Genomic DNA, 14,960 nt, shown 5'->3' with positions numbered 1-14,960 from the left:
ACTCTTCTAAAGATAGAAAAAGATTAAATTATTTCTTTCATTAATGCTGGAATTATTTCTTTCACCAATTCTGGAATTATTTCTTTCATCAATTCTGGAATTATTTCTTTCATCAATTCTGGAATTATTTCTTTCAACAATTCTGGAATAATTTTTCATTACTTTTGGAATAATTGCTTTCATCAATTCTGGATTTGTTTCTTTCGCTAATGCTGAAATTCTTTCTTTCATTAATGCTGAATTCTTTTATTGATTCTAAAATTATTTCATTAATTTTGGAATTCTCTCTCATTAATTTTGGAATTATCTCTCATTAATTTTGGAATTATATTTCATTAATTCTGTAATTTTTTCTTTCATTAATTCTGTAATTTTTTCTTTCATTAATTCTGTAATTTTTTCTTTCATTAATTCTGTAATTTTTTCTTTCATTAATTCTGTAATTTTTTCTTTCATTAATTCTGTAATTTTTTCTTTCATTAATTCTGGAACTATCTCTTTCATTAATTCTGAAACTATCTCTTTCATTAATTTTGGAATCATATCATCGATACTGAAATTATTTCTTTCATTTATTGTTTTAAACTCCTTTAAACAACTATGGATGCCATTAGAAAATAACGGAGATGCGCCGACATTCAACGCGTCACGTGATCTTGCAAGTAATGATGTAGACCACTGACGTCATACCAGCTCCGGTACCTTAGAGGAGGGCCGGTACTAGAACGCTGGAGGGGGGGCAACTGCCCCGGGTGGCAATTTTTAGGTGAACACCGTTATAAAATTATCGAATTCCGAATTGGTGGGGGCGGCAAGACAATACAAAAATCCTAGTTATGGCCCAGCGTCATACTCCCTCCAGTAATATAAGCTCAATGGATTTCAGCGCCGATTCACCCATTTGGCGACATTTTTGACTGGCACACTCAGCAACCAATCTTGATAGAAGGGATTTTTCAGCCACAAAAGTAATTAAAAGTACACACACTTGTTACTCATTTTTTGTTTTCTTTCTTTAAAGAACCTTATACAACCTTAGACAGCATGGGCGGAGATACGGGGGGGGGGGGGAGTGAAGTTGACTGATTTAATGTATATATGCATATATGAATTGACATCATCATCATCATCATCGTGTCCCCCCGCCCCCAGACTTCCAAGTCAATTCCGCCTTTGGTTGACAGTAATCAGAGGAAGCTTCGCTCACTTATGGACCGAAAGGCTGAAATTATTTCGGCAAAAATTATGACACTTTTTTATTAAGATATTGATTTCTCAAGTCCTCCAGAAAAAATACCTAGTACAAAAGTTTAATGACTTCCAACGACTCCAAATACGTCTACATACGATCACAAAATACATGCTACCATAAAGCTGGGTTTTCCTAGAAGTGGGTTGTTGCAATACCTTCTAGAGTAGAAGGACTTCTACTCTAGAAATAGGTATTGGTTGGTTGTTGGGGGCCAGAGCGTGCCGACTGAGCTGAACAAAAAAAATAACGATCGGAAGTTCATTTTGAACTCTAGCTTTTATTCCATAAAAGTTGCAAGGAAAAAAAAACAAGATCATTTACGATCATAAAAGAAATAAATAAATAAAACGGCCGACAAATAACAACCGGCAATCTCAGGGAGAAAAAAAACAATCCCGACATAGACGCGGAAAAAAAACCAGCCTACAGTACAAAGCCGAGCTCCCGTGAGGGTGAGAGCATGCCGCCAGCGATTTACATATTGCGTCGGGCCTAGTGGTTCCACGTGCACAGAGAATAAAAAGGGAAAAAACATTCCAACATAGGTTTTTGGCGCCGCATGAACACGACCACCTAGATATAGGAGGTCGTGGCATGAACCGAACTGGATCATTTCGCGTCGATAGAAACGTTTTACATAATCACACTACGCGTTTGTGTATTCCTACCGTGGCGCATCAGCTCACGGCCCTGCTATCAGCTACTCTGTCATCTGCATGCTCCGGTTTGAAGGGAAGCATCGAGCTCAATGAATGGAAGTGAAAGAAAACAAAAATGAAGAAAAGATCGGTAAAACGAGTGGCGCACAACGCATTTGACTCCTCCAGAAACAGTTGGCCAATCACGCCCGACATAAAACACTGCCGTGTGAGGCTTGTTGCGCTCTCTAGGAAATCAGTCGAACTTGTTTTCTTATTATTGGTGAGAGGACGGCGTGTCACGCTGGGCGATTCACTTTGCACGCGGCACAAAAAACCTGCTCCTATGAAAACCCAGCTTAATAATAATGGGGAAAAACGTGCTTTAAATCCAATTATCCAGGGTTATTGGCTGCTAAGGCTTTTTCCCTGTGCTTTGCACTTTTTTAAGGACGTCACTTACGAAGTAAAAAAAAAAGTGGCGAAAACTATTTCGGAAAACACAAATTTTTCAAGGACTCTCACAGAATTCTTAAAAAAAATATTCTTTTTCAAGGACTTTCAAGGACTTGAAAATGAACTTTTTTTTTCCAAGGACTTTTCAAGGTTTTCAAGGACCGTACGAACCATGTTTGACACTTCACCCGCTTAAGTGGCAAGCATCTTCAGGAGCAATGCAAAGTCAATGACAGAGCTTCTATTTACACTTCTTTCTTGCTTGGCTCAGAGGGGTCTCTCGCAATTGGTGCAAATTGCTCCTATTATTTGGTTAGACCAATCATTGTCTCAGATATTTGGCTTTATTAGTAGAAGCAGTTTGACTAAAAATTGGGTAGCAAACCTAAAAACCCTTTGTTCTGTAACTTCTTTGAGGCTCTTTCTTTCCAATTAAAAAAAAAATTAACAATAAACTATAGATCAACTGAATATACAACATAACATGTTTAAAAAAAACAGGATTCATACCTTTTCTTTACAGCGCAATTCCAAAAACATTTTTTCAATTTCACATTTCCACTGCTCTTGCCATGAATGAAAAGATTCATGAGGAGTATTCATAAATGAAGAACGAGATATAGCCTCAAGACCATGCAAAATATCACTAAAGCTTGGTCGCTCATGAGGGTCAGAGTTCCAACAGTCTGAAAATAAGAAGTGATAATTAGAAAAGAAGAAAAAATAACCTTATAAAGTATTCATTTGAATGAATAAAAATGAGCAAAGCAAGCATCATGGATTAGAGAGAGAGAACAAGGTTCTCTAACTTTTTCTACCTGTGAAGCCCATTTCCCTAATCATTGCTTATCCGTGACTCCCCAGAGCAGTTTAACAAGGATTCTCTTTGAAAACTCTGACAAAGGTTTATTTATTCTTAGTATTATACAAGGGTCGTTTGATAAATATGGTAAATCTCTGAGATAGCACAATCACTTTCAAATTATTACAATGTTATATCACTCTTCAAAACCTGTCACAACAAGTTGAGGCACAAAGAGTTTTGTGACTCAATTTGTTTTTGGTGTCATTCCAAGTCTGGGTTGTAGAAGTTATTCTGGAAATGTATGATAATGTGTCCTGCAGTGAAATTTTTTTTTTAATCTAAAATAGTTGCAAGCTGCCCAGATCAAAGCTGAATTGAAATAAGTTCATAGAAACACTGCATCAAGACCATTTATTTATGCATCAATAAACTTAAACAGGCAGCAAGCCCACTGAAGACGAAAAATGCCTTGGGTATCCGATTTAGGTCACCACCATGGAAACATTAGAAAAATCCATGATATCATCATGGATGATCCCAGAGTGAAGGTGCATGAGACAGTTAATATAACGGCAGGATTGAGTTTCTTCCTAGACAATGGAAGAAATTGGAAAAAAAGTGCACTAATTATTTGCTTGATTATAATACATATAATTAAGGTTTGTTATTTCCCCTCATTGGTTGTAAAATATTATCGATAAGTTTTGAAAACAATATTTTTCTAATATAGTAAAACTCCTCTCAACAGTCATCCCACATTTATGGCCAAATAATAATTTCCCTCACGTTAATAAAAGTATGCATTTCCAACTCCCAATTAATGTTAATCCCTCTTTTATGAACAATATTTTTGTTCCGCTGGTTTCCACAAAAGAAGGGTTTTACTGTAATTATATATAAAATATATTTCCAAGAGAGATGTGCAATATATAATTTTATAATGCGCACGCATATTGAACAGAATTACCATATTAAAATCACACATAATATTAATCTGAGTATAACAAATATAATTTGAAATATATAATTAATGCATGTTTATATACAGAAAATAATTGCAATGCATAATCATTTTATGGTAAAAATGTGTTAAGAACTTGAAAAGGCTGATGATCAGCTTTCTCCACTAGTCAATTTCTAATGCTCAGCATATTTTTCAAATTACTTGGCAATATTTAACTGATTGACAATATTTAGCTAATTGTCCTAATGCTTAAAAACATTTTTCATCATACTATTTTTAATCATTACATGTTATTATATCATAAGGTGGACTGAAGCATACTTGACATAATTAGAAATTTTAATTTACATATCCAGGTCAATAGTATGTAAATTAAAATTTCAAATAAGAATTAAAATTAATTTTGAAATTAAAATATTCAAGTAAAGAAACCAAAATTTTTGTTACACATAATCTATCTCTGAGATTGTGCAAATAATGCTGATTCTCAGAATGCTCATTCACACAAATGAATGGGGCTATTTACAAAATGCTGACTTGATGCTGTATTTTAGTTATAAAATTTATGATATGAAGAGGCCATTTTTTTTCTTTTTTTATCCATCACGTGATTATAATTGCAAAGATTAAACTCAGAACAGTTACAAGTAGCAAGGAACTGTGGCAAATATAGTAATTTGTGATTTTTGTGTTTTAAAGTGTGTGTGCTCCATTTCCAAAAACTAGCTTCAGTAAGGCCAAGATTACGCTATAAATGTTTGATAAAATATCTTTTGCAATGAATGTAACCGATACGCTTATTGGTTGCATTTTTCATGTTTTATAAATGAACTTTGTGAACCTTTTACAGTGTAACCCCGACCTAATACTGTGTTCTAAGTATTTTTAATCCAAGTAATGTGGTGAGGAAGAATGTGTTAAATATCTGAAATTCTCAAAAAGCTGTGATTGTGTTATAATTTTTCCAAGTTGTCCTATAAATTCAGCAGGTTTAAAAAGAACTTTTTTTGTATTTATCCATTCAACTTTGGAACAGCAGCTTAATGGCTACCATAACAAAAAAGGTTTTGTTTAGTTATAACTATGTTGCACTGAGCTGATAAAAGTGAATTAATTTTAAATTATTTTAAAGTTGTATTTCTTGTCAATGAAAGTAATTTAAAGTTTTCACATAGATAAAGGACTTGTTATTTAAATAAGCAGATAATAAAATTTTTAAAAATGGATACTATATTAGTATTACAGTTAAAGTTACTCAACTAAATTATGATTGCATCACTTCTATAAATGAAGTATTTTTTTAAAAATCAGTTTCTTCTATTTTTTCACATTTAGTGGAAGAAACTTCCACTTCTTCCAATTTCTTCTGGACATATTATTCCATGGTTTTTCTGCAGTTTTTTTCACCTCAGAAGAAACTTCCCAACCCTGTATTGTGAACATCTCAACAGAATGGGTTCACAATATTCTCCCCAAGAAATTTAAAATGAAAAAGCTTTGAGCAAGATGGGTGCCATGATTGCTGACTATTGCACCTTACTTATCAAATGATCCTCGTGTATCACACTGCTTTTATTTTGGGTTGCTAAATTTTTAAATATATCTGAAATTCATATCTTTCATAGACACCTTTTTTAGCCACCTCTCATAGGGCAGTTTGCCTGTTGTGGCTTTTGACTACAAGAACAGATTACAGATATACCTTGAAAATTTATTTCCTGAAAGTTGTATAATGAAAAATTTATATATCTCAAGACTTCCTTCCAACAATTTATTTAAAATAATGGAACTTTCTTTGATTTATTCCACATACCCACAATATAAGTACTTGTAAAATTATTTAGCTGATGAAATAGTTTGAAATTCTGTACAGTACAAGTACAAGTACAACGCCACAACAGGCAAATTGCCCAACGAGGTGGCTGACTTAAGACCCTCATAGATCCCCGAGCCATCTCCCCCCGCCCGGAACCCCCAATGAATCGGTACATGCGGGAATGTGCGTGTACGTGTAGTGCAACCTGACGTAAAGTTTTTTTTGTTTCTGTGTAATGCTTGTTATGTGTAGTGCTGCCATCTGCCATCAGTTTTTCTAACTATGAGTGAAGTGTTATGATTGAATGATTTATCGTTGTAGGACTGTTGCTCTCTGTGGCGAGACTTTTTAACGGGGAGATCGGCTCGCATTTGCGCCTTGAAGTTGGGAACCACAGAAAACCAACTTCAGCCGACCGCTACTGTGGGGTTCGAACCCGGATCCTCGCATCGCGAGTCCGTCACTATAACCACTCGACCACCACAGCGGCAAACTGACCACACAGCAGTACTGAAGGACTTGTAGATCACAATAAACATTCGGAATCAATATTACTGGCTAAAAATTTCTCTACGACTGGTAAAAAGAAATTTGCTAATTGCATTATCATTATGTACAAGAAATAAAAAGTGAACTGCTATTTACGATGATTCTATGAAACATGTCCTAATGGCAAAGCTTCCCCCCCCCCATGCTTCAGAAACTGATAGAAGAACTTAAGACCTAATACGAAATCATAAATACATTATGTTGTAACATAGGATATACTAGTAAACTGTTGAAATATGTATTTCACACTCTGTCTTTGAACAAAACAGAAAAGCAGAAGGAACTTTTGGATCACTTGATCACTGGCATTAGCCACATTTGCTCCCCACCTTCATTTCCCAGACTTTCTCCTACCAAACTCCATTTGTTCCGTTCTGTGTCCAATTTGTTTTCCAAAAAAAAAACTGAACTCTCTAATGACAATTAAATAAAACACTACCTGAATGATTTCTTCATATTCTGTTTTCTAGAATTACATCATGATGTAATTTTAAATTGGTAAAACAGAGTCAAAAGCTTCAATAGAGGAAATATCTGAATGATAAAGAAAGGAATTTATGAAACTGAACATATGTGTGCTTATGTTTTCCCAGAATATTTTTGAATACTTTCTTCAAAACCTAATAATATTTCCCATATCAACTGATTGCTTGTGAAACATTTATTGGTTGGAAAGTAATTCAAATGCTAACAACGATAATTTGATATGGAAACAAATTAATTGACTGAAATGCGATTTCGCATAGGTTCCTATAAAAAAAATTGTTTAATTTGTTGTAGGTACCACCTAAAAACAATTTGAAGATAAATTTTATTAAAGGATACAAGTCTTATTACTATACAAGCCTTATAGAAAAATAAAAACTGACCAAGGGCTGAAATCAACAAGGTCACAATTGGATAAAGCAGCATTAAAAGAAAGATAAGAAACTGAAGATATTTTTTTTTACACTATGCACGCAATCCAGTCGGGTTAGAAGGTATCCTCTTATGTGGTGTGGTCAGCTCATAAATATAAATGGAAAAGATAAATTATACAATGTGTAGACCAGTGTTCCCCAAAGTGGGAGATGGAATGGTCCAGTGGGGCGATAAAAGCTAGGGGTATAGCGTAGGATCCTGTGGGTTTGCTTGAGAGGAAAAAAAGGGCAATGAGAGAAAAAATTTCTCTGAAGAAGTGGGCGATGGAACAAAAAAGTTTAAGAAACCATGGTGTAGACTACTGAATTTGGTGCTTACATATGCACTGAAAAAATTCCAATTTAGGCTTTTTTTAATGAATTTTATCATAGTATATTCATTCATTTTACATGAAATGGATCAAAGCTTTCTGAAAGTGAAATAGAGGTATATCTGGAAAGTGATTCCCACGACAGATGTAAATTAATTGGGCTGGAATGATATGACAAAAATTTAGCTAACAATAGAACTGTGCACATCAACATATCAACTAAAACATTTATTGACCAAGGCTCAAAAACCACAAAAAAAATCTCTGTAAGCCAAGAAGGTATCACTGCACTAATTTGCATCATACAAAAATGAGTTTATGTTATACACATTATTAAAAAAAAGTTTTTAATATTTCTAAGCATGTTAAAAAATTTATGTTAATGTGTTAAACAATTTTTTAAATATGTTAGATTTCTTATTGTGATGTATTTTATTGCAATCTTCTCTTTCTTTTCTTTCCAGCTGTTAAATTGATATATTTCTTGCATACTCTATTCATTCTGTGTGTATGATTATTATATTTGTATATGTTATATTCTTTTTTCAAATACAGTGAGACCTTGCTGCAATGATATAACGACAAATCCTTCTATAATGATATTTTTTTAAATTCTTGTTTGGACTCGCCTATAATTTGGAATCTGAATTAAACTCCTCTCAACACAATGATATCCTTTACTATGATGAATCCTTCCCTCATGCTTAAAACCGCTCTCAACGTATTTTTTCATTTCTCACCAGTTTTTGTCCTATTGAGGATGTCTAATAACATCAATATTTTGCACCATATGACCCAAAAGTGGAAACGAAGCTAATTTTTTTGTAGTATACAAAAGTGTAATGTGGCAAAGTTCTTTACACGGGTAAAACAACTAACTGAATTTAATTAATGATAATTTTTTTAATAAAAATAAATTCTTATGAGTACATTTTCTGTTGTTAATAACAATACTGATTTAAAAGGAAGGTAAGTTCATGAATTCTGTGGCGCAATGATGATAATGTTACTCTCAATAATATTTTTTTTTTCATATACATAATATCGTTACATTGAGGTTTCACTGTATAATTACTAATATCTTATGAAGTAAACATATATGAGCTCTTCCCCTTCAGAAATTGGTTTAGTTAAGGTGAAAGCATCGGAATTCAATAAATGTACAAAATAAACCTTTTTCACTATTTAAATATTATTGATTTTCAGCTAATAACAGGCAATCCACAAATATAAATAAGCTCAATAAGAAGATTAGCAAGCTGTAACAATAATAGTTGATAAGCTAAAGGAATTCAATTTTGAAAATAATATAGGATGTGACATGGATGATTAAAATTAAATTCATAAAAAGATAATCAAATTTACTTTTCATTAGATATGAAAATGATATTGGACATGTCTTTGGAATGGGTAATGTAAGCTTGTTCACTGCAACTCCATATGCTACAGCGAGGACATCAATCCCTTTATAAGGAGTTTCTCCAGTTAAAAGTTCCCATAGTAGCACACCATAGCTGTGAGAGAAAAATATGATCAGAAAAATTTACTGACAATAACATGCATTGTAATTTCTACTAAATAAACTGTTTCCATGGAAACCCAGCAGCTTTTCACATGCAGTAGCTTCATATAAACCACATAAAATTTTCATTCAGAAAATTTTTAAAAAAATACAGAAATTAAATAAAATGCTGTTTTTCTAACTCAACAATCCAAGTTTTCTATGAGACTTTGATAATATTATGCATCATTAGATAGTATTCTGAAGCAGAAATTCAATTTTTTAAATGAATTAAAAACACATAAAAAATGCTCATAAGAATTAATTAAAATCCTTTAAAGTCTGAACATAAGAAAAAAAATTTATTGGATAGACAGCTGCTTTAAATCAGCTGCAACAGCTAAAATTTAACTTTCAAAGTTGTATAAGCCCCAGCGTTATTATAGGAAATTACGGTCCCTATTTTCCAAGGTTGTTTGGTTTAAACCACATTGGTTCTTTAACCAAGTGGTTTTTTTTTTTTAATCACATAAAAGTGGCTAAATATAAATTTTTCCCCTTAAAAATATCACATTGGTTCATTATTAGCCAATATGTTTTATTCTTAACCAGACATGCCAACATTGGCTTAAAGCTCATCAGTAGTGATGAATGTTCAACTTTGCCATGAGGGGTATCTCCTAGGACAATATAATCACAGTACAATAAAAAATAATGGCTCAAAATTAAATTTTTTTAAATTTTAATTCAAAAAGTTCATTAAATACAGTACCTGAGTGGCACTAGAACCTAGACGGCTCAGGCCATATGAGCGCCCCCCACACCTCCAGAAACAATGCTCAGAGGTAGCTAAGTCTCTTAATAATTCATGAATATTATATGCAATCGCAACCTGTATACGCCCTTGTTGGCCGTATATATGGATGTACAGCAACCATACATCCCCATCCCTGTTTTCTTCATATCAGAGCTCCTATGGCACCTAGGATGAAACATTCTGTCCAACACAAGTTCCGCGAGCTTGATCATGCACTATACAAATGAAGCTTTGTCCAGACCTCTGCGTCGAACTATTCAAAAACCTGTTTTTATCCCACAGCGTGGGGCGGTTCCAATGGGAAAACAGGCTTTTGTGCATTTGAGCATGGAGTAGAGCAAACACCTTCTATAACAGAAAGCCTTCGTGCAAAGCTTTGGCGTCACTGAAGTCATCCATTTCACTTGCAGCCATTGGATAAAGCAGGCCAACGTATGCGAAATCTTAATGTGACGTCATGAGCTTCAACCTGAGGCTTTTTGCTATAGGTGTTGGTACAGCGGCAGGTTTAGATGCGGCTTTACAGATTACCTTCTGTGCACAGACACAACAGATTGACTTAAGTTTGTATTCTCTCGAACTCTCTCACATGTGTATACAAATTCATCATTACAGTAAAGATTGATGCAATTTTATAAAAATAAGTAAAACATCACAAGAAACTCAAAGACCAAATTTTTTCAAACCGATTCCCATAGTATTGAGAGTGCCTTCTGTAGCTCTGTAGTTCATTGTGGTCATGGTTCCATTTTTTAATTATTCATTAAAATTACTGATTTATTTTTGCTATTTAAAAATATTTATAACAATTTTTAAAATTTTACTGTTTTTTTTTTTAATTTCCTCGAGCGGCCGCGGAGCCCCTGGAGAGTGCACAAGGAGCACCAGTTGAGAACCGCTGCTCTATATTAAGGAAATTCACAAATGAGGATTGCATCATACATGTGGTGGTGGTGTATTATCTCACAAGCTTTTTCCCCCTTTACAAAGAAGCAACAACGGTAGTGACTTCACTGGCATGCTAACGGCAGGTGACCTTATAATCCAAAAGGAGACTAGCTGCTCCTTGAGAATGAAGACCAGTATACTAGTTGCATTACCTCACAGACATTTTCATTTTCTTTCCATAGGAAGCAGCACATCTCGTACTGTATAATGCCACCAGGCTCAATATTGAATTATTATTTTTACATATTTTCAACATTACCCCCAGTTAATCAAGGTTCTACTGTACAATAGTAAAAGCCCAAAATTGGCCAGTTCGTGAAGTGGCTGGTGATCCCTGCCTACAAAAATTTTCAGTTAGAAATTTCTTAGAATATGTACTGGGTCACAGTTTGGTTAGGATGTACAGAGTAGTAGTGATTTATGAAAAATAATCACTATATACCATGTGATTATAATTAAAGTTCTGATTACAAAACACGAATAAGAACTGCTGGTCAGAATACCTTGAAAATATGCATGGGTCCATTGCATGAAGCAATGGAATTTTCTTTGGTGAAAGAAAAAAAAATCTTTAAAATGTACAAGTAGATGATACTGTACTTGGCCAGTGTCATAATCTATTTTGCGCAATCACATCATTTTGACACTTCAACAGCATCAGTGTGTGAATAGCAGGGTTGGACAAATGCCATATACCAGGGCGACTAGAAAATCAGTTTTGGCACCTAAAATTTTATATGCATTATTGCTAAAATGAAGTGCAACACAATTTTTTTTTGCTTTTGTAATAATGTCTCCCAACATGGGGGTGGGTCCCCTAGAAAAGTAAAAAAAAAATTACTCAAAACTGTTTTTCTTGGTGAAAAACATGCTTTGCTCTTAATAAATTTGGCTGGCACATAAATTTTTTTTTATTCATCCAGCCCTGGTCTGGTAGATAGCACAACTTTTATCAAGATGCACATTGAAACACCAGCGAAGCAGCATTTTTGTGAAGCATGCTTCATTAAACACATTGCAATTGCTTAGTTATTGTTAAGAAACGTTTTTACAATTTTTCCAACCTTCTATCGCATTGCATTTGCGTAATTGCATTTTTAATTGGGTTGCTATTTTTTTTTTTTTTTGGAAATATATTACATCCATATTTTTATGGCCATCTTTTTCTCAGCCACCTCATTGGGCATTTTGCCTGTTGTGGTGTTGTATTTGTATTAGTTTTTATCATAGTTTTTGCAAAATAGAGTCCTAATTAAGCATATTGAAAGAGTAACTAGGGTAAACATCTTTATTATATAGTTAATAATAACATTAAGAGAGAATTCTGAAACAAAATATTTCCTTGTGTTAAGCTATAAAATAACTGAATTGCAAAAGTCGGTTTTTATTAAAATATGAGAAATATTTATAGATTAATTAATATGGGAATTGTGTTAATTACATTAATAAACATTTTATTTTAATTAATTATTAGAAGTTTGAATGATTTTTCAGAAATTTTATTGTTTTTTATGTAAATGTTTACGAAAAAACCAGTTTAAACCAAAAACCCGGTTTTTTGGTTTTTTTTACAAACCCTGCTATATATATTTTCAAATACTAAACTAGAACAAATAGACTAGGGCTGTAACTGGGACATTTTTGTTATTTTGCCACCCCCCCCCCCAATTTAAAATTTGATAATTTTATAATGATGTTCTTTGTTTCCACCTAAAATTTGCCACCCCCCACCCTCTAATTTTTTTTCGGGGGGGGGGGGGGCAGTTTTCTCACCATTATGGAGCTTATTTGTCAAAAGAGTTGGTTCCCCCTTCCCTGTTCTTGCTAAACTCCTGTTTAGTGATTTTTACCCCTACATATAAAGTACTAGATATACAGGGCGATTCCATATATTAATTCCCCTTGACACATTTTATTGGGGAACCATTGATCCTAAAGACATACTTCCAATTAGAAAAAGTATCCAAATAACATCTAAAAGGTACATAAGCCATTCATGTTGTATAGTTATTATATATATCTCTTTTGTATAGTTAACAAAATACAAAACCAACTTTTTATATGAACAGCCTGTCCTCAAAAACCCAATTAGAATGTTGTTGCCCTGCCTCTTCTGAAGCCAGCAATAAAAAATTCACATTTCTAAGTGAAATATTCACTGAGATGATTGAATTCAAAAGTGAGAGAAATATTGGGAAAAACAGCAATAAAACTAATGGACAATGCTTCTTTCCCTGAATTATGTTTTTATTTTCCAATTTTCGAACTTCAATATCTCAGTGAATATTTCACTTAGAAATGTGGAATTTTTTTTTTCGTTGACCTCGGGAAACACAGGGTAGCAACTTTGTAACAGTTTTTATATTGGTTTTAATTGATGAGGACAGGGTGTCCATTTAAAGAGTTAGGATTTTTTTAAATTTTAATAATTGCACAACCCTTTACAACATGAATGACATATCTGAGTTTTACATGTTATTTGGATACTTTTTCTAATTGGGAGTATCAAGGTTCAATGGTTTACCAGTAAAATGCAGCAAGGGGAATTATGGAATCATGAGTCTCAGCTGTATGAGTATTCTGTTATCTCAGATAGGAGAGAGGTTCTGGTCACCCAGTATACTAAGGGCCTCCTTGCATTGGGATACTAAGGTCTGCCAACTGATAGGACACTTGGTATCCAGAAGATACCATGTCTCCTCCATGTAAGGCTTAATACATAAGCTCCTCAAACGAGGACATTGGTATAGGATATTTGTATATCCTACAAAACGGAGTCACTTTTTGCATGCTAGTTGAATGCTAGCATTCATTGCACAATCGTATAGCATTTCTTCATATTTCCGTCGGTCAAGATTGTGCGAGAGATGCCTGATGCTGAATTTTGTAACAAGATAAACAGTTATATTATATATATGTAACTTTTATTTTCTACAGAAATGTTCTCAGATGCTATCCTAACCCCAAATCCCTCTTGAATGGAATGTGTGTAATATAAATATAGGTCACACGTGTGTGTGGAAGTATATGGGAAAACCCTGTACCACTCCAAGATAAATACAGTTAATTTTTTTTCCCTTGGAATGGTAGCAGCACAGTCAGCTCTTACAAGGAAATAAAGCTTCTTCATGTCATAGAACTATAGTAAAAGCTCTCTTTTGCGAACACCGGCGGGACAAAAAAAATTGACAGTAAAAGAGGGGTGACCATTGATCAGGGGTTTGAAATGCATACTTTTATTATACAAAGGGAAATTATTATTTGGCCACAAAAGACAGGTGACCGCATCTGAGGGGTGTCTGTTAAGAAGGGTTTAACTGTACAACTCCCTCCAAATATTGGTTATTTACAAAGTGAATTTCACTTACCTTAATTAAGGATTATTAGCAGTCACTCATCAGGGCTGACAGGTAAAAAGCTGATTTATTAATTTCAGGTAAGTCTCTTTTCTAATTCTATATAATGCAAGGAATCTGATTCCCATTGGCCGTAACGAATAGTGTACGATGAATGTTATTTTCAATGTATGGATATAACCATAATTTTTGTCTCAATTTATCTTTTTTTGCAGAAATAATAGTGTAGGATGTGTGATAATTATTCATAATTATAATAAAATATCAACTTCATCACTGCTGGAATTGCTAAAAATTTGATTTTTTTTTTTCTACTACCCTGGTTCATAATGTACAGGGAGATAACGTGAACACTGCATAGTTTTTTCTCATTTTCCCGGGCTTTGAGATTTTTTTTAGTAGCGCCATGTGAGGGAGAATAGGCAACTCGACTCATTCAATTAGTCAATCTAGAATAGGATACACTAGTTTGATTAGAGTGTCCTCGTGTGAGGATGCCTTTAGACTACTATCAAGTTAACAGACTCAAAGCAACAGGAAGTGATTCTGTAGATTGCTTCATCGGAGAGTCTTGCCAGAATTAATATCCTCCCAGTAGATTTTTTCTATGTGCTTTATGAATAAAGT

At 33.8% G+C, this 14,960-nt stretch overlaps 1 protein-coding gene across 1 annotated transcript in view; it reads right to left on the bottom strand.

Annotated features, from left to right (window-relative positions):
• LOC149072874 (mitogen-activated protein kinase kinase kinase 10-like) overlaps positions 1–14,960 on the bottom strand; it is a 76,320-nt gene that overhangs the window by 49,316 nt on the left and 12,044 nt on the right. The window contains exons 3-4 of the mRNA XM_089246680.1: positions 9,077–9,225; positions 2,857–3,032 (exon numbers count right to left, since the gene is read on the bottom strand). Of these exons, the coding sequence (XP_089102806.1) occupies positions 2,857–3,032; positions 9,077–9,225 (325 nt within the window). The remainder of the gene's footprint in view (positions 1–2,856; positions 3,033–9,076; positions 9,226–14,960) is intronic.

Source organism: Pholcus phalangioides, unplaced genomic scaffold (assembly GCF_987345545.1).
Source record: "Pholcus phalangioides strain wild (caught in Gottingen) unplaced genomic scaffold, Ppha-v1.0 ptg000017l_1, whole genome shotgun sequence".
Classification (NCBI taxonomy): domain Eukaryota; kingdom Metazoa; phylum Arthropoda; class Arachnida; order Araneae; family Pholcidae; genus Pholcus; species Pholcus phalangioides.
Note: the sequence above shows the minus strand (reverse complement) of the source record. Positions and strands in the feature narration are given on the sequence as shown.